This window comes from Kogia breviceps, chromosome 3 (assembly GCF_026419965.1).
Source record: "Kogia breviceps isolate mKogBre1 chromosome 3, mKogBre1 haplotype 1, whole genome shotgun sequence".
Lineage (NCBI taxonomy): Eukaryota > Metazoa > Chordata > Mammalia > Artiodactyla > Physeteridae > Kogia > Kogia breviceps.
In genome coordinates this window covers 105,377,722-105,399,932 of record NC_081312.1, presented here as the reverse complement: position 1 = coordinate 105,399,932, position 22,211 = coordinate 105,377,722, and the positions used below count along the sequence as shown (strand labels likewise).

At 54.2% G+C, this 22,211-nt stretch overlaps 1 protein-coding gene across 3 annotated transcripts; it reads right to left on the bottom strand.

The window, feature by feature from the left end:
- Positions 1-4: 4 nt before the first annotated feature.
- On the bottom strand, positions 5-21,402 carry CIB2 (calcium and integrin binding family member 2). Of its 3 annotated transcripts, none has more exons than XM_067029443.1 (6): positions 21,193-21,402; positions 13,894-13,928; positions 5,552-5,663; positions 3,456-3,552; positions 1,089-1,284; positions 5-655 (listed from the first exon to the last, which is right to left on the bottom strand). In XM_067029443.1, exons 1-6 carry the CDS (start codon positions 21,241-21,243, stop codon positions 634-636), a joined length of 513 nt encoding a protein of 170 aa, XP_066885544.1. In that variant the 5' UTR covers positions 21,244-21,402; the 3' UTR covers positions 5-633. The 3 variants fall into 3 exon arrangements, with proteins under 3 accessions (XP_066885544.1, XP_066885543.1, XP_058913230.1); XM_067029442.1 differs by having other exon boundaries at positions 3,405-3,552; positions 21,193-21,400; XM_059057247.2 differs by lacking the exon at positions 5-655 and having other exon boundaries at positions 663-1,284; positions 3,405-3,552.
- Positions 21,403-22,211: the final 809 nt, after the last annotated feature.

The window sequence follows — 22,211 nt, the reverse complement described above, 5'->3', positions numbered from 1 at the left end:
CGGGGACATGAAAGTGTTTTACTGTACCAGGAGTTCACAAATCTGTGGACAGCACACACCAGTGAGGATTCCACATCATTGGGGAGGGCAGATGGGGTGGTGCTCAGGTCCTGGACAGAGACAGGGACAGAGCCCTTGGACCCACTGTTCACACAGCTGCACATTGGGAAGGGTCAGGGGAGAAGGAACAGGCGGGGTCAGGTGTAGCCCAGCTGTGGGTTTTGGAGAAAGATTGCATAGCTCGTTAAACCTTGTCCATTTTTTTTTCACTTTGCCCTGGGCAACCAGGGTGCCCACCCAGCACTTGGACAAGTCAGCACCCCTGCCCTGTTAGGGGTTCTGTCTTCCCCTCCCAGTAGGGCCATTTCTGATGGGGAGAGGACCAGGGTGTGGGGAAGGTTGGGGGGATAGAGGGAAGGCCTGTGGAGGGACCACAGGGGGACTGGGAAACGCCCTGCTCCTCACATGCCCCCTTCCCTGGTTAAGGATTTTTTGCTGAAAGGGCCAAGGAAATGTGTGTGGGTGTAAACCCCAGAGGCCACAGCTCCTCTTCTGGGGAGCCTGGAGGTCACACTCGTGTAGGCAGCAGAGCTGGATGGTCGGCTTCTGGCCCCTGCAACCTCGGCACTGTCCTCAGATCCGGACGTGGAAAGTGCTGGAAAGAGAAAGAGCAAGAGGGGCTGAGAGGCTCTGGACTGGGTGGGAAAAGGTCTTCAGCAGAAAGCCAACCAGGCCCCACACCCAACCCTGGACAGTTCCTCCAGGAGGGTGCAGAGGATGCAAACAATCTGCATGAGGGAAGGAAGGCCTGGAGGACCAGCTGTGCCCAGGGCATCCAACCCCCGACATAACCAAAGGGCTTCCAGTCTCTATCCTTCACCAGAGACTGGCCCTGCTGGGGACAGAGGACTTCCCAGTCACACACTGAGAGCAGCTGGGCCTGGAACATGACCTGCATCCCGGCCCACACAGGGCCTGCTGGGACCACTGCTCTCGGGAGCAGTGACAGTGCCTCAGCCCCACGGGGTCTCCTGGCTGCGGCCCCCATTCAGGCCTGCCCTGCCCATGCCAGCCCCTCGGGAATGCACCTGAGGAAGTCGGGGGCCTTGGCGATCATGTCCTCGAAGTCGGCGAAGCCCAGCTTGCCATCGCCATCCAGATCGGCCTCCTCAATGACCTTGTCACACACGAGCACCACCTCGTCCTCCTCCAGCTCCGACTTGGTGAGCCGGGCCAGCGTCATCTCCAGATCCTCCTTGCAGATGAAGTTGTCCGTGTTGAAGTCTGTGGGGTGGGGTCAGGGACGCTCAGTCCACTCTCCTCTGAGCTGGTCACACCAGATACCTCCCTGGCCCCTCTGTGCACACTCTGGGGACACTGGATCCTTGTCCTCAGCCGACAGGGACCAGGGGGTCTCACTCACGAGGCACCTCTTAATACCACATTCAACAAATCCACGTTCACAATCTGCACAAACCCCCACCATGATGGCAAGCCCAGCCTTGGCCTGAGACACTTCGAACGTCCAAATCTGAGGCCTCCTGGGAACTTTGGGCCCAGGCTAACGGCTCTCCTGGCCTTGCCCCATGGTGGACCCTGTTTTCCCTCTAAAGCTAAGGAAACCAAGACCTCGGCAAGGCCAAGTGACTGAATCAAGGTCAGATGGCTGTTGGAGGGGAAGCTGGGATGCTGACCGGGGACTGTTCAATGCTAAGACCCATGTTTTCTAAACTGCACCACGTTGCCTCTGGTCCTAAGCCAGACATGGAAGTCAGAAGACTCAGAAGCCCCCCCAGAGAGGGGCCCTGTGGTTGGCTTTTATGCATAAAGAGCAGGGAACATGGTTTGATTCTACTCGGCAAAAGGCACTACCACTGTCCACAGCTCAGCAAGATGTTCAGAGGGCCGAGCCACACACAGCCTCATCACAGGGAACTCGAACACCCTTCTGACTGCCTTTCAACCCAACTATCAGATCTTTGCATGTGCTATTTCTTCTGTCTGGAGCGCCCTTCCCATTTATCTGTCCAGCAGACTCCATTCATTCTTCAGGGAAACTAAGGTCAAGGAAGTGGGTGATCCTTGCTAGAGGTCAGGCCCCAGTTCCCGCCAGCACCAAACCCCAGGTCCCAGTTGCCTTTCTCCATTCCACCCGCCAGTCCAGGGTGGTAGGGGGGTCCTGGTTCTCCCTTCACTTGTCCTCACACTTGCTTGGCTGTGTGTCCTGCATTTCCCCTCTCTGGCAGACTACAGTCTTCCCAGAAGCAATGCCATGGGGTCCAACATTAGGGGGATGATGGTTGGAATTCGAGAAGCTTTTTACTTGAACCTTGTGGGCGTAGTTTGTTAAGGGTAGACAAGGCGGGTACCATGTCTCTGACGTGCAAACACAATGTGGGTGCGGAGATAGATATAGACCAAAGTCCCCTGAAATAAACGTGACAACTACAAAATGAAAAAACAGCCCAATGGGCCCCATTGCCTTGGGATACCCTGGCTGATGAAAGATGCTGGGCATGGGAGGTTTGTCTGTGGCTCCTCTGGTCCAGGACGGACCTTCCCTGGGCCTCAAAGTTCCCATCTGAGCACTGTCTGAGGGTTTGACACCAGTCCCAGCTGCCCTCAGGCTCAGAGCATACGAGCTCTGCAGCGTGAAGTTCTCTCCTATCGCCACAGGAGAAACCAAAAGCTTCGCAGGTGCTTGGCGCCCTCTGGTGGCCAGTGGGACAGTAGGTCCTGGGCTGGGCTGGGGTGAAATGAGGCCACCCTACCTCTGGCAGCAATTGCAGAGGTGGCAGGGGGGACCTAGGAGCCTACCTCTCAGCCCAGCCTCACCACCTAGCAGAGGCCTCCTCTCCTGAACCCTGGCGTCTGCCAGTCTAGCTCCTCCAGGATGCCGAGTGATCTTTCTAGAACACAGGGCTTCCTGACCTCACCTGAAATCCTGCAGTGGCCCCCACATTCCTTGGCTGGCTCCTCACAGCCCAGCCCCAGTGACCTCCCCAGAATCACACCGCCCTCATCCCACATTCGTCTCCCCATCTTCTCACCACGCCCTGTGCTTTGTGGCGCTCCCTCTACCAGGTAGTCCCACCCCCATTCTCCTGTTGACAAATCTCCTCTTGTCCTCCAAGGCCATGCTGAAATGTCACCACATGTGAATTCTCCTCACGCTAACCACCCGCCCTAGGTGGAGTGGGTCCCTCCCTCCCCTGCTCTCAGTACCCTGCAGATGTCTCTTATGCACTAGTTGTCCCCACTGGCCACTGTGCTGGACACGCACTCTTCAGAGTGTTCTTGGTGTCCCCAGCGTCCCCACGGTGGGAACCAGCAGTAACTAGGTGGCCTATGGAATGCCACCACCCGCACGCAGCATCACAGCCCCTCCTCCAGGCCGTCGTTACCATAGATCTTGAAGGCGTAGTTTGCCTTGAGGTCGCGGGGAGCCGACTCACAGAGCACAGAAAACATGTCGACAAAGTCGTTGAAGGTGAGGTTCCCCTCGCCATCCTCAGAAAAAGCCTCCACAATCCTCTCCTTGAAGGGATTCTCCTGAAGAAAACAACCACAGCAGTCACCATAGATGAAGGTTCACTGGGAGGAACCCAGAGCCCAACAGCTTCGGCCTATGTGACCTTGAACGAGTGACCTAATCCCCCTGGGCCTCAGTTTCCCCGTCTGTAAAATGGGGATAATAATTGCACCTACTTAATTGGGTTGTGAGATGGTTGAATAAGTTAAAATATGTAAGGTGTTGGTACGAAGCCTGGCACCAGTGAGAGCTCTGCAAGCATCATGTCTTGTTATATTGTTCAGATCAGCATGGAGGGCTCAACAGAACCAAGGTGTGCCCACTGGAGGCATCACCTCTTCTGAGGCAGGAGCAGGGATTAGTCCCATTGCCCAGGGAGTACATGGAGGCTCCTGCCTCCTTGACATGCAAGGGAAGACAATGTTACTGAGTCCACATTTGTACTGCTCACCACACGAGGCCAATACATAGAGAAACGAGTTGTTTGGGCAAGGAATAGTGACGTTATTCAGAAAGCCAGCTAACCGAGAAGACAGTGAGCTCCTGCCCCCAAAGAACCATCTTTCCTGAGTTAGAATTCAGGCTTTTTTTATACTAAAAGGGGAGGGAGTGAAGTCAAACACTTCCTGGTTCCCATCAGCCTCCGGAGGGGAGGTGTTAATTTCTTCCTCCCTTTAGTCATTCACAGGTGGGCCTGGTCAGGATGTTTCTTGTGAGCTAAACAAAGGTATTTTAGCTTAAGGCTCATTACATGGGAGGCAGAGTTCCCAGAGATGGGCCCTTATGTATAATTTAAGCTTAGAGGAAACATCCCTTTAGTGATTAACTTGGAATAGAATACAAAAGGTTCTTCCCTATTACAACAAGAGCCCAGGGCCTGGGCAGCTCTCAGCTCAGACCAAGATCACAGGGGGCAGAAGTGGGGCCCCAGAGGTGGGAGAACTGGGCCGGGACCATCAGCAGGAGGCAGAGAGCCAGTCAGATCCCAGGCCAGCAGTCACCCAGCTCCTGTAAATTTTCCTAGACCAGCCCACAGGTAGGTGGGGAATTATACCAATGACTCCTTCCTGTGATCCCAGCTCACTCAGGGCCCACCTCTCCTGGGGTCCTCCACCCCAGCTGGGCCAGCACAGGGGGCTGAGAGACAATCCCATGGTTCCTGCCAAAGTGCTTCATACCCTCTAGTGATCCTCTGAGCCCGGAATCAAGCCCCTCTTTAGGCCAGGCTGCACGCTTGTCAGGGCTGAGCCTCTGGCTCACTGTCCTCCAGGACTGAGGTCATAACCAGGATACAGGCCCCAAGGGGATGCCATGTGGACCCCAGGTGGACACCCTGATGCCAGAGTCACACACCTGAGGTCTGGCAAGGGGCTCTTTGCAAAGACCCACAGCAATGTGCCCTAAAAACCCAAATGCTTTCTTACCGTTGGAGTGTATTTTATGTGTAAGGAACTCAGGAAATGAAACTCTTATGTCAAGGCTATATATGGATTGAGGACCAGCAGCATCAGCCTCACCTGGGAGCCTGTTAGAAAAACAGAATCTTGGACCCCACCCCCAGACCTACTGAACCTGACAAGATCCCTAGGTGATTCCTGCGCACGTTAAAGTCTGAGAGGAGATGCTACGGTGACCGTGCTGTGAGAGACAACAGCCATGCGAGGACGAGGCTAAAAAAATTACAGACACAAGCAGACACAAACAAGATCTGCCAAGGACAGCAGATGGGCCACTTAACACAGGGGCAAGCAGGTGAGCACAGGCCGACAGCCCTGCAGACTATAGCGCAGCACCAATCACGGCACCCTTACCGAGTAAGCTTATTTACTTACACACGTAGCTCATTTATTCACAGGGTGCAGATGAGGAAACTGAGGCACAGCTGGGGTTCAACTCAGATCTGGGTGCCCCTGCTGCCCTGCCCATCCAGAGGGGCATATTCCCCAAACTCCCGGCCCCCCTGCCCAGCCTTCTCTAGCTGGCCCCCCCGGCTCTGCCGAGCAGCAGCCTCTCGCGTACCCGGAGCTCCGGCATCTGGATGATGAGGCTCATGGGCACGTGGACGATGGGGCTCTTCCTGTAGTCCATCGGGACGAGGTTGGGGGCCAGCTCATAGAAGCGCGCGTGGAGCCTGCGAGGGAAGCAGAGAAAAAGTGCTGGAGGGGATGCAGTCCCCGGGCCCTCAGAGGCCCAGCGCCACCCTTGCCTGCACCCTGGCCCCTCACACTGGAGACCCACCTTGGCCAGGGGCCTGGGAAGACCGTCTGCTCTGCCCACAGGATGGGGGATTTGTAAGGGAGGCAAGTTCTGCCCAGATCCCTATGCTGATGATTAGACTGCGTCCTGGCCATTCCCATGAGCACCAACAGCACGGCCACTGCTGCCACTACCCATCCCCCCACACACAAGGGCTTGCCATCCGATCTTATTTTTTTTCCTCTTTGGACTCCCTTAAGAGTCTTCTGTGTGCCAGGCACGTCACCTCTTACAGCTCAGCAAACTGAGGCCTGAAGAGGTTAAAAGAGTGATTCGTCTAACACCACACAACTAGGAAGTCTCAGGGACCACGGCTGGAACCCGGGACCGGATATCCAGAGCAGAGGCTCTTAACCCCTCCTCCCCATGCTGTTCCTATCGCTCCCCACTCCTGACCTTGCGGAAGTCCTGGCCCAGTTTGCTACCCCTGCCTCCAGGCTAGGCCCTGAGGGTTGGGTCTCTGTTAGAGCTTCCAGAAGCCCTCACATCCTGTGAAGCCCCTGAGAATGGCCATCCACCACCTCTCTCCAGCTGGGGGCTGTCGGGATGGAGCCCACTGTCCTGGGCCTGGCCCTCCTCGCTGACGCGTCAGGTCCCCAGCTCCCTCTCACCCTCCCACCTTGCTCGGGGGGCCCTGGGACACAAGGCCACCTGCCTGCTGCGTGGACCCTCAAGGGTGTGAGACATCCTGATCCTGTCTCAGTTGGAAGCCCCTCCTCCATTATTCCTCTGCGGCCCTGTGTCCTGTTGTCCAGGTCCCTGATATCCCGAAGAACAGCCCTCCCCTCCTAACCCCAGGCAGGTACAAATTAGGTTCAGATGAAATTGCATCCAGGAAGTGCTGTCTGACAGGGGGACAGGTGTCAGGTGTATTGACAGGGGGCTGTGGTGAGTCCCAGGGCTGCTGGGGCCTGGATGGAGGGGTGACCCCACATCTCCGGGGCCCACCTTCCCTGCTACCCCCAAAGCCAGATCAACCCTGGTCTTCTTCTAAGTGGCCTGGCCCAGTGACATGCTCCTAGGCCCATCCTTAGCAGGATAGCCACCCAATCCCCCATCAGGGTCCACCCAACTCTTGTCGCCCTGCCGCCCAGCCCTCTCCAGTGAAGCAGGTCACTGCTTGCCCAGCTCACACACAAAATGTCAGCCACTGTTTAGCAAATGCTCACTCTGTGCTGGGCTTTGGGTTAACCCCGTGTGCAATGCTTTACTCCATTTAATCCCTAACCACCCCAAGAGGTAGCTATTAGTACCCCCACCCCTGCTTTTCTGGTGGGGAAGCTGAGGCTAAGGGGTTAAGCGTCTGCCCCAGCTTCCAGAGCCAACAGCGGTGGGTCCAGGCCCTCCCTGTTAGGTCAGGCCACCCAGGCCAGCACATCAGCACCTGGTTCAGAGCACCTGTATGGCAAATGCAAAGCAAATGCCATGAGCCCACTTGGCCAGTCACATGCTCCTATAAAAGGGCCTGAAATCACAAGGAAGTTCCAAGGCTTGGAAACACAGACCTGGAGGGGAAAACCCAAACCCTGTCCTTTGGGTCAAAGGGGGGCAGCAGATAACAGAGTGACAGGATCAAGTTGGGACCCTCCATGAGGGGGCATTTGAGGACTTTCGTTGCTCTTACTTTCGGCATTGAGGAAAAATTTGCCCCTTTTTTATACTGTCCCCAAACATGGAACCTGGACTATATATCACACTTCATGCATTTGGTTTCATGTGCTTTTGACAGGACCATAGTATCTGCAACGGTTACATTTCCCACTTGACCTTGACATTTGGGATGTGATGTTGGGGTGTTTGAGGGTTGGCTTACACTTTCAAAGTTTTGTGGGGTGGCTGCAGCAGGGACGTGAGTCAGACTGACGTTGGAGCCCTGCCTACACCTCTCACTAGCTGCGTGGCCTTGGGCAAGTGGGTTAACCCACTGGAGAACAGATTTCCCTATCAGTTAAATGCGGATTGTCCTACTCTCCTCACACCTGTGAGGATTAAAAAGGATGGATTTAAAACCACCTGGCCTCGGGGCTTCCCTGGTGGTGCAGTGGTTGAGAGTCCGCCTGCCGATGCAGGGGACGTGGGTTCGTGCCCTGGTCCGGGAAGGTCCCACATGCCGCGGAACGGCTGGGCCCGTGAGCCATGGCCGCTGAGCCTGCGCATCCGGAGCCTGCGCTCCACAGCGGGAGAGGCCACAGCAGTGAGAGGCCCGTGTACCGCAAAAAAAAAAAAAAAAAAAAAAAAAAAAACCCCACCTGGCCTCAACTGGTAGTTATTAGCGTTTTGCCTGCCATGTCAGGGGCTCCCTGCAATGGGCGGGGATTTGGGAGAAGGCCTGTGGGTATTAATGGAATTGAGGAGGTGTCTTCTGGGGTACTAAGGCCAGCTTCTGCCCTGGGACAGAGATGTGTTCTGACTCTATGCCTATAGTGATATGGGAATTTTTTTTTTTTAAAGGAAAACTCAAGGAGAATTTGGAAAGATGAATTGCTTTGGGAAAAACTCCAAAAACTGTCACAGAACTGCATTCCTGTACCCCTCCTCCCAATAAAGGGCACTACTGAATTCACAAAGATGTACATATTAGTCCTATCATAAGTTCCAGGGGCAGAAACAATACCTATGCCACTTGAACTGTTCCAGAGCATGGGGCAAAAAAGTGAAAGCCTCCCAGTTTATTTTAGGAAGTTTATAAGTACCCTGCTACCAGAACCTAGTAGGTAGAATCCAAAATGGACCAATGGCACTTACACATACAGATGCAAAAATCTTATAAAATAACATATTAGTAAATCAGGTCCAACAGCATTTGAAAGAGTAAATCATTAGGACCAAGTAGGATTTATTCCAGGAATGCATGGATGGATCAATGTTTGGAAATCTGTGACTATAAATCACATTAATAGGCAGCAAAAAATATTTTGATCAACTTGAGAGCTGCCCTTATGACTAGATGGTTGTATGTACACAGAAAAATATCTGAAAAGTATACACCACATGTTTACACTGATGGTCTCTGTGAGGCAGGAGTGGAGAGGAGTGATGAGAAAGCCAACTTTCACTTATTACTTTACCTACTTCTGAACTGAGTATTTATTAATAAAAATAAAAAGTATTTTTAAGGTATATATTAATTTTTTCAATAAAAAACTTAAAATCCTTATTCAAACATAACAAAAAGATACTCTCCACCTCAAATCAACACCTAATATTATACTTAAATGATAAAAGTACTACAGACATTCCCATAAAAGTGGGATTCCTACCATCACCATCATTGTATAACATTTCCCCCGTGAGTGCTAGTCAATGTAATTAGTCAGAAAAATAAAATAGTATATCTAAATATTGGAAAGGAGAATGCAAATTATTACTTCCTGGAAAACCAAAAATAATCAGTTTTAAAACTTTTTGAATGAGGACTTCCCTGGCAGTCCAGTGGTTTGGACTCCATGCTTCCACTGCAGGGGGCACAGGTTTGATCCCTGGTTGGGGAACTAGGATACCACATGCTGCGCAGCACAGCCAAAAAAAAAAAAAAAGTTAGTAAAAAAAACTATTGTGTAGAAGAGCTCAGTAGCTCTTCTACACAATAGTTTTTCTACCAGCATTCACCTATTCAAAAATATTATATAACAGAAGATCTAATTCACAATACAAAATCCCCCTCCAAAAACCCCCAAACAACTAAGTATAAAATAAATATGAAATGTGCACAAAGAAAACCATGAAGCTTTACCAAAGGATGTAAAATATTTAGGGAGTTAGTTAACTTTCCTGATTGGAAAGGCTTACTACTGTAATGATGGCAATCTTCCCTTCATTTTCCTGTAAAATGAATACACTCTTAATTGAAATCTGCAAAAGATTTATTTGAGATCTTGCCAACCTGATTCAAGTTTGTTTGGAAGAATAAACATTGGAGAGTGGGGGAAAATCCCTGAAAAAAGAGTAACCGGGGGGATGTTTGTCCCGTCAGATGTTAAAACATAGTTTAAAGCTATTATAAGTAAAACCATATGGAATAGACATTGGTGTAGAAGAGGCAGACCCAAATATAAATGAGAATTAGTCCAAGACAAACAGCATTTGAAATCAGTGGGGAGAAGATGGATTCTTCTGGAAGTCACAGACTGGTTGGTGGTCCACATTCATGTCTAGCTTTTATGTAAAATAATGACTTAAAACTTAGGTACCAACATTTACAAATTAAACAATTTTACATGAAAAACCTGGATTTCCCCAAGGCCACAACGAGTTGGGGCTCAGGAACAGCAATTTCTGCAGTTCCTTGTCCTAAAACATTCCCGTCGGGTTACAGGGCTTCATTTATTTGCAGTGCATGTTGGCCCCCACAGACAGCTGAGTTTGAGACCCTTGGGATAGTCAATAAGGGATTTGGGGACAGAAGACAAAAGACATGTAACAGCCAGTGTGATTGAGGAAGTAGGGAAATGGAGACTCATGCATGGCTGCTGGAGGGCAATTTAGCAATAAAAATCAAAAGCCTTAAAAATGTCCACACCTTTTGATCCAGAAATCTCTGTTAGAAATGTATTCTAAGGAAATAATCCCAGATGCATGGGCTATATGTCATGGTGTCCAAAGGATGTGCACTGCAGTGCTAATTATAATGGTGAAAAGCTGAAAATCTAAATGTCTAACCAAATGAAGAGGTGGTGAGATCATTTTTTATCTTATCTATTTTTACAAGTTGCCTAAGGAAAAGCAATTTAAAGCAAATTACAGAACAACCTGATCCAAATTTCAGATAAACACACACAAAGGGAAAATATTTAAACGTTATTTACCCAGAGGTTAAAAATACCGAAAGATTAATAGCTGTTATTTCTGGGTGGCAGGATTACAGACAATTTTTGTTCTGACTGGCTTTACTTTCTAATTTTTCTACAGTCATCATGTATCACAGGTGAAATAAAAAATTAAAAGTAATTAAAATAGATTATACAGAGTTTTTAAGTTGTTGAGAAAATAAAATAGATGATAAAGTAACAAATAGGCAAACACCCCGGGGTGCTAGCTGGGCCTCTCTGTGCTTAGGAGCATAGGCTAACTGGGGGCAGGGGAGCTACCTATAGCAAAGAAGGTGGCTGAATGGGGGGGCTGCCCACTCAGGCTCAGCCTCGGGTGGAAGAGCTGTGCCCTGGGAAGCAACTGGATCCACCCGGGTTTGTGTGTGTGTATGTGAGTACCGAGGAAGGAGGGGAGTGGGGGAGGGGAGGGGAGGGGAGGGGAAAACTGCCCAGATGGGTATCTGTGACTCAGTATCACTGACCCAAGGCTACTAGAGAGCTGGGCCCCAAGTTGCAAAGAAGAACCTGCTGCTCACGTTTCCTCCTCGCCATCTGGTCAGTACTCAGGGTGCAGCCCATCCAGAAAACAATCCGGGTCGGGGTGGGGTAACAGCGCTGGAAGGCCCCTGGGAGGAGGGCCCTGGGCCTAGGGCCTGGCTCTGCCACTGACCTGCTCTGTGTTGCCAGCCAGGTCCTCGCTCCTGGCCCTCTCTGGGCTCAGGGCCTCGGTCGTCCCACCTGGACCTGAGATGTGAACAGCATGGAGAGGGCTCTCCTGGCAGGGGTGATCAGTCACACTAGCTCTTGCTGGGGCCCAGAGGGAAGGTTGGAGAACATCGAGGGGGCTGAAACTGGAATCGAGCCATCGAGGCCATGCCTGGTCCTCCAGGGACATGTAATCCCACACGCTGCCTGGCCTCACGACCCTTCCTGAGGGTGGACGGGTGGGTAACAAAACTCCAAGCAGCCTGTGTTGTGCTGAACAACACTGTCACCCCTGCCCTCCCAGCCATTGGAGTCTGTGGGAAAACAGCCCCAGGGGGCACTGTCATCCCCATGCTGCAGAGGTGGCAACTGAGACATGGCAGGTGCTACACAGTGGGGACCAGATCCCAGGGCTCCTACTCCCAGTGGGGCTTTACCCCCTCCCCCTCCCCACATGACCACTCTGCAGAAAAAGCACCGGGTCTGGTCCCCAGTGAGTGCTAACACAGAGGTGGGGCCTGAAGGAACCAGCGACAGAGCAGGCAGTGAGGGACTCAGAAAGTGTGTCCAGCTGCCAGAAGGGGTCCTTTCCCCACTTTGTGGACTCCAGGCCTGGGTTGAACTACAGAGGCTGGCGCTGAAGGATGCAGAGCTGGGCAGGTCAGGGCTGTGGGGAGCCAGGAGACCCCCTACCCCTGCTCAGACCACCCACCTGCCCAGGGCTGATCATTTGCCAAGAGACCGGGGTCACCGCCAAAGGCCCCTCAGGTTTATTTCAATTCCTGGCCTGGCCTTTGAACCACTCTCCTCCCCCATGGGCAACCTTGCTGCTCTCAGTAAGACCACTGGGGATGGGGCAGGGTGAAGCAGGTCTGTGCCCTTGACCCCGCTGCTCCTAGCCTGCAGTGTTCTCCCCTTGGCCAACCCTACCCATCCTTCACCCACACACTCTTCAAGCGCTTACTGGTGCCGTGCCCAGTGCCAGGCATGGGGAGCCTGTGTCCTGCCTGACTGCAAGTCTGGGGGGAGCTGGGCACCTGAGCCATGAGCCCACAGAGCCCCCTAAAAGGCTGCAAAAGAGGCTGTGTGAGAGCTGGGGGACAGGGAGTTGGGGGCTCACAGAGTAGATGACTCTGGAGTGGGTCTTGAAGGACATGCAGGAATGCAGCAGGAAGATGAGAAAGGCGGCGGGACAGCCAGTGCCAAGGCCTGGGGACAAGCTTTTGCTGCCAGAACAGAAATGGTGGTGGGCCTCCCAGGACAAGCAGTCTGGGCCCGGCGTCTACAAAGGTGGGAAGTCAGGATGGCGGGAGCTCCCTGTTACAGAGGACAAATGTGGTGAGGCTTAAACGAGGATTTGGGCCAAGAACTCTGAAAGGTAAGAGGTGCCATGGGAATGCTGGGGTGACCGCTGTGTTATTACAGTTCTGAGGACCATCTGTCCAAATGGGAAGCACACCCCACACCTCACTCAAGCTACAGACCAAATTCAATTTATCAAACACCACACCCTGGCGTTCCTGCCTCTCAGCAATGGGGGAGGTATCATTATCCCCATTTTATAGAAGAAACAGAGGCTCAGCGAGGCTCAAAGCTTGTCCAAGGTCAGAGCTGGGAAGTAGATTCCAGGTCTGCTGATGCCAAGGCCTGGGGGCTTTGCCCCTCACCCTGCTTCTCCAAGGTGGTAGGAGTGGGCATCCCTGCCCACCCAGGGGACAGGCTGGAAAAGCAGCCTGGGCAGAAAGGAAGGACCGAGAGACACCATCCGAGCAGAGTGGTCATGGCAGTGACAGACCACAGCTCCCTTGGGAAGTGTAACAGGCTCTAGCCCCAGCCTGCCCATCGACCTCCAGGGAAAGTGATCCTGAGACCTTGCTGGCTTTTAGTGCCACTTGATAGCCCAGGGAGGGGGGCCTGGCAAGGCCTGTGGGGCCAGGTTTCCCGGCATTCTGTGAGTCCTGCCCACCATCTGGTCCTGGGGCCCTGAGGCTGCCAACCACCTTCATTTCTCCTGTCTAGGCCCACCCCACCCCCAAAGAAAGGGAAGAGACCCCTGGTGGACAGCTCAGGGGCAGTGGTGGCATTGCCTGTCATGCCCCTGCCTTTAGGACCTCCCAGGAGTGGCAGGACATCAGAGCCAGAGGGCTCTTAGGGATCCCTAGTCTAACAGACAGGGTCCCCCCTTAGTCTGACAGGTCCCAGGGTGCAATGAAATAACGAAGACCCTGGAGTCAGAGGCCAGGTCTTCAGTCCCTGGCTGGGCAACTTTGGCCAAGTTGCTAAGCCCCACCTGTAAAGTGAGGATAAAAGGATTCTCCTGTTACAAGGGCACAGTGAGGATTAAATGAGAATGTTCCTGAAACCGCCCCCCACAGAGCCTGGCATGTTCGATTCTTGGCAGAAGGATGTTGGCCAGGGGTGGGACGTCTCGAATTCCCACAGCTGCCTGCGCTCGGCTGCTGATGGGGGTGGAAAAGCTAGTCCTCAGCCAGTGCAGCAACCCCCCCACCCCCCTGCCTCCGCCCCCAGGGTCCCCGGCCCCATCCCTGCCCCTGCCCCAGCTCCAGAGGGGTGAACAAGAGCCACACTTACTTGAGGATGTCCTTCTTATTGAAGAAGGTGCAGTCCTGTGGAAGGAAAACGTACATTTAGTTGGTTGTCCTTCCTCCCTCAGAGTCACACAGGAACAGCCAGCCCTGGACCGGGGGCAGCAGAGTCACTACCACCCCTCCCTGCCCCAGCCCATCGCAGGGAGCAGTCTAGTGGGTCCAGAAGCTCCTTCTGAAGCTTCTGACCTGAGCCAGGGAAGCGAGTGCGTGGCGTGGGGGGCTGGGAGGCATGCGTAGGGGAGGGCATTTGGGAGGCAGATGGAGAGTTCAGACGTGGATGCCGTTGATTTGAGGGGCCAGGAGATACCCTGTGGGACACCTGGGGGAAGTAGCTGGGAGACAACTCAGGAGACAAAACAGGAGTGAAGACTGACAGGGTCACTACATTGCCCAGCGGCAGGGGGCACGGTCCATGCTGCAGCCCCTAAGAACTGTGCCTCGTGGAGTCATGGGTGGTGTGTGTCCTGAGTGGTCGCAGGCAGCAGCCCCGTGGTCAGAGGCTGACAGTTCCAGGCACACAGACTGGAGAAGCACCAGCATTTAACTGGTATCTGAAGCCACAGGAACAGATGAGGTTAGAGAAGGCAATGAAGAGGCTGGGGTGTGGGGAAAGAAGGGGCCGAGGAGACGGGGAGGAGGAAGGTGGGCAGGGAGGAACTGGCAGCATCTGGACAGAGGCCAGGGTGGAGGCTGCTGGGGACCCCCAGGTAGGCATGACTCAGGGTTGGGGCAGCACTCGGATGCTGAGTTGACCCAGATTATAAACTCATCTTGGGGATCCTGCCTTTGTCTGGATAACCCACCTCCTACAGTCATACCTCTATCCACAGCTCCGCCTGCCTGGTGATGATGCTACTATGCCAGGCCTTGTGGGAAGTATGGGGGTGAAAAGGACCCAGCACTTAGTAAAATGCCCAACCACGAAGGGATTTTGTGTTCCTCCCCCGCTGTTTGGCCCCTCCACCTTGGCCTGTTGTTGAAGCATGAGGGAGCCCAGAGCCCAGAGCTGGTGGGGCCTCCTGGGGCGGTACGCTGACCAGAGCTGGCTCCAACGAGGGACTAATGGCCACGGTACAGGCTTGCAGACAGCCCGGCTTGCACTGGATGAGACCTGGAGCCCCTGGCCCCGGGGCAATTGCACTGCACATTGAGGAGGACCCAAGAAAGCAGGCCCACAGGATGCATATCTAGGGTTTCCAGTGGGCACCTGAAGGAGAGGCGAAGAGGGGAGAGTTGGTGGCAATTTCCAGGCCCCAGTTAGCCCCACAAGTCTGTCCCGAGCCACCCGCTGCTCGGTGGGAGTTAGACTAAGGACCCCCATAGTCTGGCCCTTCTTGGAAACACAGGGGCTTCTCCCAGGAGGCTAGGCTTTGCTTTCGGTGATAGCTCCTCTGTAGGGGCCAGGAGAGGCTCAGGCTGGAAGCAGTGACCCCTCCCCACCCAGAATGGGCAAAGAACTCCATGCCCCACAGGCCTAGGACTCAGACGGGCTGAAGACCGTGTGGGCTGATTTCTCAGCAGACCCCAGAAACCTGGAGCAGGCAGCAAAGACCGCCCAGCTGGGCCTTCCAGGCACAGACCTCTCTTAGTCCCACAGCTGGTTCTACGGCCTGAAGCTGCCAGCAAGAAGGGCCAGAGCGCTTCCAACCAGCATGGTGGGGGTGTCGGCATAACAGGATGGGGAGAGGTCCTGGCTTCTGCGCTCTTTCCCCCTGGCCTATCCTCTTCCCCCTCCCCTCTCTTCTCTCCTCTCTCCTATCCCCTGGGTTGGAAAGGAAGTATCTGGGTCCTGACCTGAGGGTTTTATTGGCATTAAATGTGAAAGCTTCTCACATGACTCCAGTCCCTTATCACAACTACTTACATCTGTCCACATCAATGGTCCTCAAGGTGTGGTTCCTGGACCAGCAGCATCGCCATCACCTGGGGACTCAGTGGAACTTTAGATTCTCAGGCTTCTCTCCAGAACTACAATCAGAAACTCTGGGGATGAGGCCCAGCAATCTGCATTTTTAAAAGTCCTTCTAGAGATGCTATGCTTGCTAAAGTGTGAGGGCCTCTGCTCTAGAGCAGAATCACCTGGGGAGCTGTTTAAACTCCCTGTGTCCCCTCCCATCACCACCAATGGACCCCAGATCAATTACAACAGAATCCCTGAGGGTGGATCCAGGCATCAGCAGTTTTCAGAGCCATCAGGTGATTGCAATGTGCAGCCCAGCCTGAGAACCACACCACAACCAGTCCATAATTACCATGGGCTGGTCCGTGGGGGCTCTGAATATCCAATTTTGTTTAATCCTCATCACTAGCCTATAGGCGGGGGTGGGGATGGAGGGTGGGGCAGGCATTACCTCCCCATTTTATAGATGGGAAAACCGAGGTTCAACAAAGTTGAACAGCTTGCCCTAAATTGCACACGCAGATCTGGGCTGGGCTGGAACTCAGGCCTATGTGCTTCTTTTTTTTTTTTTTCAATTAATTAATTAATTAATTTCATTTTTTGCTGTACTGGGTCTTTGTTGCTGCACACGGGCTTTCTCTGGTTGCGGCAAGTGGGGGCTACTCTTTGTTGTGGTGAGCGGGCTTCTCACTGCAGTGGCTTCTCTTGCGAAGCACGGGCTCTAGGTGCATGGGCTTCAGTAGTTGTGGCACATGGACTCAGTAGTTGTGGCACACGAGCTCTAGAGCACAGGCTCAGTAGTTGTGGCACATGGGCTTCGTTGCTCCGCAGCATGTGGGATCTTCCCGGGCCAGGGCTTAAACCCATGTCCCCTGCATTGGCAGGCAGATTCTTAACCACTGTGCCACCAGGGAAGCCCCCTATGTGCTTCTTGACCACTGCCCACTGAGTGGAAACAGAGCCACAGTCCACCCAGCACCATCATACACCAACCACTCCACCTCCTGCTTCCACTGTGTATGCCCATATCTGGTACATGGTGCATGCTCAATAGAGACTGGTGGAATGAATGGCCAGACTTTTCCATATAAACTTTCCACAGCAGTTAACATTATCATTTCACTGGCTGGGGAATATCTCACTGAAGGCATTGACCCTGCTTAACCTAAACTTTCTCATCTTTCTGAACATTTAGCCACAGCCATTTCTAGGTTTTCAACATTATCAATAAAGCTGCCATGAACCTGCTCATCGACTGATGTCTTGCTTTTTCTTCTGACTTACTTCCCTGGAACTCATCCCAGGGAAGCAACTCATAGGGGAGGAACATGGCAGTGCCTTAAAAGCTTCTCAGGGCTCTGAGTAGCCTGCCAGCGTGGCAGAGGAAAAGGTTTAGTAGTCAGATGCAAATTCTCATCTTGCTTTGGACCCTTAGGCAAGTTCAGTCTCCTGTTGGAACCTCAGTTTCCGCATCCGTAAGATGGGGATACTGCCTCTTGGAAAGGGGCAGTGAGAGGAGCAAATGAGATAAGATGCAGGAAGCCTATAGGCCACAGCTTACCCCGTTTTGTGCAACAGCTCCACCCAGTACCCCATGTCCCAAAGGCATCCCTTCAGAGCCCGCAGCTCTGTGCCTGTTCCCACCCGGAAGACACCAAACAAAAACCCTGCCCCCCTCCATCTACTCAGCTGCCCAGGGAGCTACTGCCATTGGTCTGCAGGAACTCTTCCCTATACTCCACTGAGAACAAATATCCGGTCACTGCTTGGCCCCTGAGAGTTCACAGGGATAGGTCTTCAGGGAAGAGTCCTAGCTCAAGTTAGGGTCATGAGGGGTGGGTGGGAGGGAGGGAAGGGGCCTAGCCCAGGTGAGATGGGCCCTCAGGACTCTGGCAGCAGAAGACAGGGCAGGCTGGGCTTTTATAGTAGAAGCTCAGATGTTACACCAGTTAAGGCTACAGTTCCTCCTCTAAGCTTATATTCATCCTGTTCTCCCACCTGGAGTGCCTTCCCCACCTTGTCCAGCTTGTCCAAATCCTTTCCATGCTCCAAAGCTCAACTCAAGGGTACTTTGTCCAGGTAGCCTCCCTGCCTCCCATCTCCCACATGCCTGGTCTGCCTGTGCCAGTGGTCCTGAGCCGAGCCATAGCCAGTCCCAGCTGGAGTGGACTCTCCATCCAGCTCTGCCAGCTCAAGCCTCAGCACTGCCCAGCTGACCATCACACAGCTCAGCTGATCCCTGCAAGAGCCCTGTGACATGAGAACAGCAGGGCTAGTAATCATTCCCATTTTAGAGGTGGGGACACTGAGATCCAGAAGAGGACAATGGCTTACTAAGGCCTATAGCATCTAAGGCCCAGCCATGACTTGAACCCAGGATTTCAGAATCCCTGGAGTTCTTTCCCCTCCTTAGAGCCGTGCTTTAACAAGTATTCATTCATTCAGACAACATTCTCCACTGCCTCTTCTGTGCCTGAGCAGGGGACACACAGGAAGTGGGATGGAGGGAAAACAGACAGTGAGGACTGGGTATAAGCCATTCTGTGGCCACAAGAAGAATCTGGGGAGGGCATCAGGGAGCCTGTCCAAAAGAGGTGAGGCCTGGCATGGACAGAAAGATAGGCCAGATGACGCTGATGAAGAAGTGAGGGGAGGGCACCAGGAGAACAAGGCCAGAGGTGAGGCCATGCTTGGCTAGAAGTCATTCAGTGTGCCTGGAACTTGGGGTGCCAGGAGAGGGACTAAAAATGAGGCTGGAGGCTGGCTGAGCCCAGACCAGGCCAGGGTGAGGTCTGCTCTCCACTCCGCTCAGGCTATTATCCCAAGACACTGTGGAATTCCAGGGAGAGGAGAGGGTCACACGCATGTTTTAGAAAGATCCTTCACATCTTTGACCCTGTACTTCTGCTCCAGGCATTCATGACCTATATATGGACAACTCCCTAGGATCTCCCACCACAGTGGGGGATTAGTTAATACACATACGATGCAACTCTTGGTCCAGAGATTCTTTTTAAAGAAAAAATTGTTTTACATTGGTGATGCACATTGTGTCTGTTGAAAGAAAATGGGAAGGAGTGAGAAGGGGATGGAGTGAGAAACTGAGAGATTGTGGTAGCAGCACGCGGGTGGCTGGAGGGTGCAGAACGGGGTGGGGTGGGGAGGCAGCAGTTACATTTTCAGTTACACGACACTGAGAGGCCTCGCCCAGGGCCCTGGCTATGGAGATCGAGGATGGGATCCCCAGGTGAGCCCCAAAAGAGGATGAGAGTTACAGGACTTGTTCTTGACTGAAAACATAGGCCATAGTAGAGCAAAGAGCAGTGGAGGGTCCTGGGGAAGGTGGTGAGCTCTTGGTTGTTTGAGGGGTCTAGGGGCTGGATCTGGAAGGCAGAGAAGTGGTCTGGGAAGAAATCTGAACTTTGGGAAACACTGGCACCTGGGGACTGGGGAAGAGGGCAGGAAACCCTGGAGATCAGTTGGGGGAGGGGGTGGCTGTTACTCGGGGTCACCCCCAGCTGGCCTTCGCTGGCCCTGGCCAGCTGGAGAGTCTCAGGGAGGGAGACGTGGGGCTCTCAGGTTTCACAGCTCTCGTTTCTCCCACCAGGCCCAGCCTCTGGCAAAGGATCAGAACCCAGCACTGGGCCTGACTCCGAACGGTAACTCAATGCCAGGCCGGACTGAGTGGGAACCCAGGCTCCCCATGCCCACGAGGCTACTCTTCTGAGCGTGGTCTACCTGCTTGCCTGGACCCACCTCCAAGTCTTTACCCAAGCTGTCCCCTCTGTCTGGAATGCTTCCTTCGGGGCCCTGATGGGCAAAATCCTACTGATCTTTCAAGGGTCTGCAAGCGCTGCATTATTTCTGAATCTACCAGTCGAAGCAAAGCCCCCCCTTCCCTCCAGGTCTCCCACTGTCCCCCAGTGCCCTCCGCTAGAGCACACTCACCACCTGCCTCTCACGGGAGGTGAGGGCCTTGAGGACATATAGCACACACAGCCCCCAGCCCCAACAAAAGGAGTGAGCCTTGGATTCACAATTCAAATTCTTGTGTGAACCTTCACTGTGCAGGGTACCGAATGGTTCCTCAGCCTTTGTTTGCTCTACTGTAAAATGGGGCTAAATAATCCGCCTCCCTGTGATGATCAAATGAGTTGATGCATAGAGAGCCTCCATTATAGCGCTGGGTACACAGAAGGCGCCTCCACGTGAGGCCCTGAGAAAGCAGTGTTATTGACAACCAGCACTTCCAGGAGGAAAAGGGCCTTTATCTTACTTGTGCCCACATCAGAGGACCCACACTTCAAGCTTGATTCCAAAATAAATATTCACGCAGGCAACAGGCAGCTGTGGAGACCCTGCTGGTGTTCATCCTCCCCCAAGCACACTCCACACAAGGCCACAACACAGTCCAGCCCCCTATGCCTGGCAGAGTCAGGAAAGAAGCATCAGAGTTGGGCCTGGGAGGGTAAGTGAAATCATTTGGAGACCGGGGAGCGGCATCCCCGAGCACGGGCAAAGAGAGGGAGGAAAGAGCCCAGCGTGTCAAGGGAACGTGGATAGTTCTGGGGCAGCTGCAGTGTGCAGGGCAGGGAAGGGGCCTGGGCAAACTGGCCAGGGCTCTGGGCAAGCCAGGAGGCTGGGCTCCTCCATCCTGCAACCACAGAAAAGTTTGTACATGAGTGGGAGGACATTGGGAGCTGATCTGGACAGCTCCCTGGCTCTGGAGGCAGAGGTACTCAGGAGGGTCTAAGGGGGTGGCTGCTGGGAGCCTGAGCGAGCTTGGAGAGGTGACCACGTAAGACTGGTACCTGGCGTGCCTTCTTGCTCCAATTATTTCCATACTGGGGCCATACGGAGAGACCCCAACCTAGAATGGCATTTGGGTGCTGATGCACTTCACTCCCTACCCAGCTAATTTCTACTTTACAAAAAGACTCACTCTCCTGGGCTGCTTCCCAGGTTTTGGGGAGTGGGGGGTGGGAGGATCCTCCCTCCAGCCTACGTTTAATGTGGGAGGGTCCTCCCTCCAGCCTACGTTTAATGACTCCATCTCTGCGCCAAGGTGGGCGATGGGAGGAGTAGTCGGGAAAGGTTTCGGGTCCAGCCCGGGGCCAAGAGCAAGAAGTCTGAATGAGAGAGAGAGGAGGGGGTAAGCTGGAGCGAGGGACTCCTGCGAGAATCTTTTAAGTCGAAAGCGCTCTCATTCCTCGGGTAGGTAAACTGAGGCTCGGAGAAGTCACCGGCCCAAGGTCAAGCGTCGAGCTGAAGGCAGAAGCAAGGTTTGAAACCGGTGAACCGGCTGTCGGGAGGCCCCAGCAAGCGACGGGAAAAAGGGAGGAGCCGAGGGGCGACGCTTCGGGGGCCGGGCGGCGGGCTCACCTGGTAGTTGTCCAGCTGCTCTTCGGTGAAGATGGTCTGCTTGTTCCCCATGGTGGCTGCGGCGCCGTCGCTTGCTCTCCCGGAGGCCGCCTCCCATCAGCGGCCGCCGGAACCCCGCGCCCGCGGCCCTCGTCAGCCCCTCGGCGGGCAGCTTCCGACGGCCGCCGGACCCGCCGCCCGGCCTCAAGGCGCCGCGCCCCGCAGCCCACCCAGCGGGGGCGGGGCGGGAGCCTGGGAGGAGGGGAGTGGACCCCAAGCGTGGCGACTCCGCCCCGCGGCGGGGAGAGGGCGGGCACCCGGCTCCCAGCTGCCGAGCGCCCCGGGCCCGCCAGGGGGCGGCCTGGCCGCGGGAGGCGCCGCCTGGCCCGTCTGGCGCCCGCGCCCGCGTCGGCTGGGCGGACCCAGGAACTTCCGGCCTCCGGGAGCCCAGATGGCGCGGGGCTGAGGGTGCGGGGCCTGGGCAGATCCACTCGAGGGGTGCAGTGGGGGCGACTGGGTGATCTTGGCTCCCCTTGAGCTGGGGCGCGGGGCGTCAGTGAGGAGCAGGGGGAGAGCCCTAAACTGTGAGTGCGGGGATCCAGCCTGGGGCCCAGCTCCGCCAGCGTCTCACCACGCGACCTTGGGCCCCGTTCCTCCGCGGAAAAGCAGGGGGTCAATCGAGACCTCCAAGGCCCCTCCCGGGCCAGGCCCTGGGAAGCTGATCTGGTCTTTGACCACGGCCTGGTCAGAGTATCTCAGACCCTCTGGGTCCCTCAGGGAGGAGGACGGCACTTGCTTGCCTTTCTTTGAGCCCTTGGATACGTGAGACTTGAGAGGATTTAAAAGACTTACTGTGTCCAGAGACTTACTGTGACAAATGCCAGGAGGTTTTGCGGGGCTTTTAAACAGATGCCATCCATTGCAGCAAATGGAGCCAACGCTAACTACCTTTTAAGGGTCCAGCTCACACATTTGTTATTTCTCACCCCAGGACCGCTGATGTTATAGGTATTATCTCCATTTTACAGGTGAAGAAACTG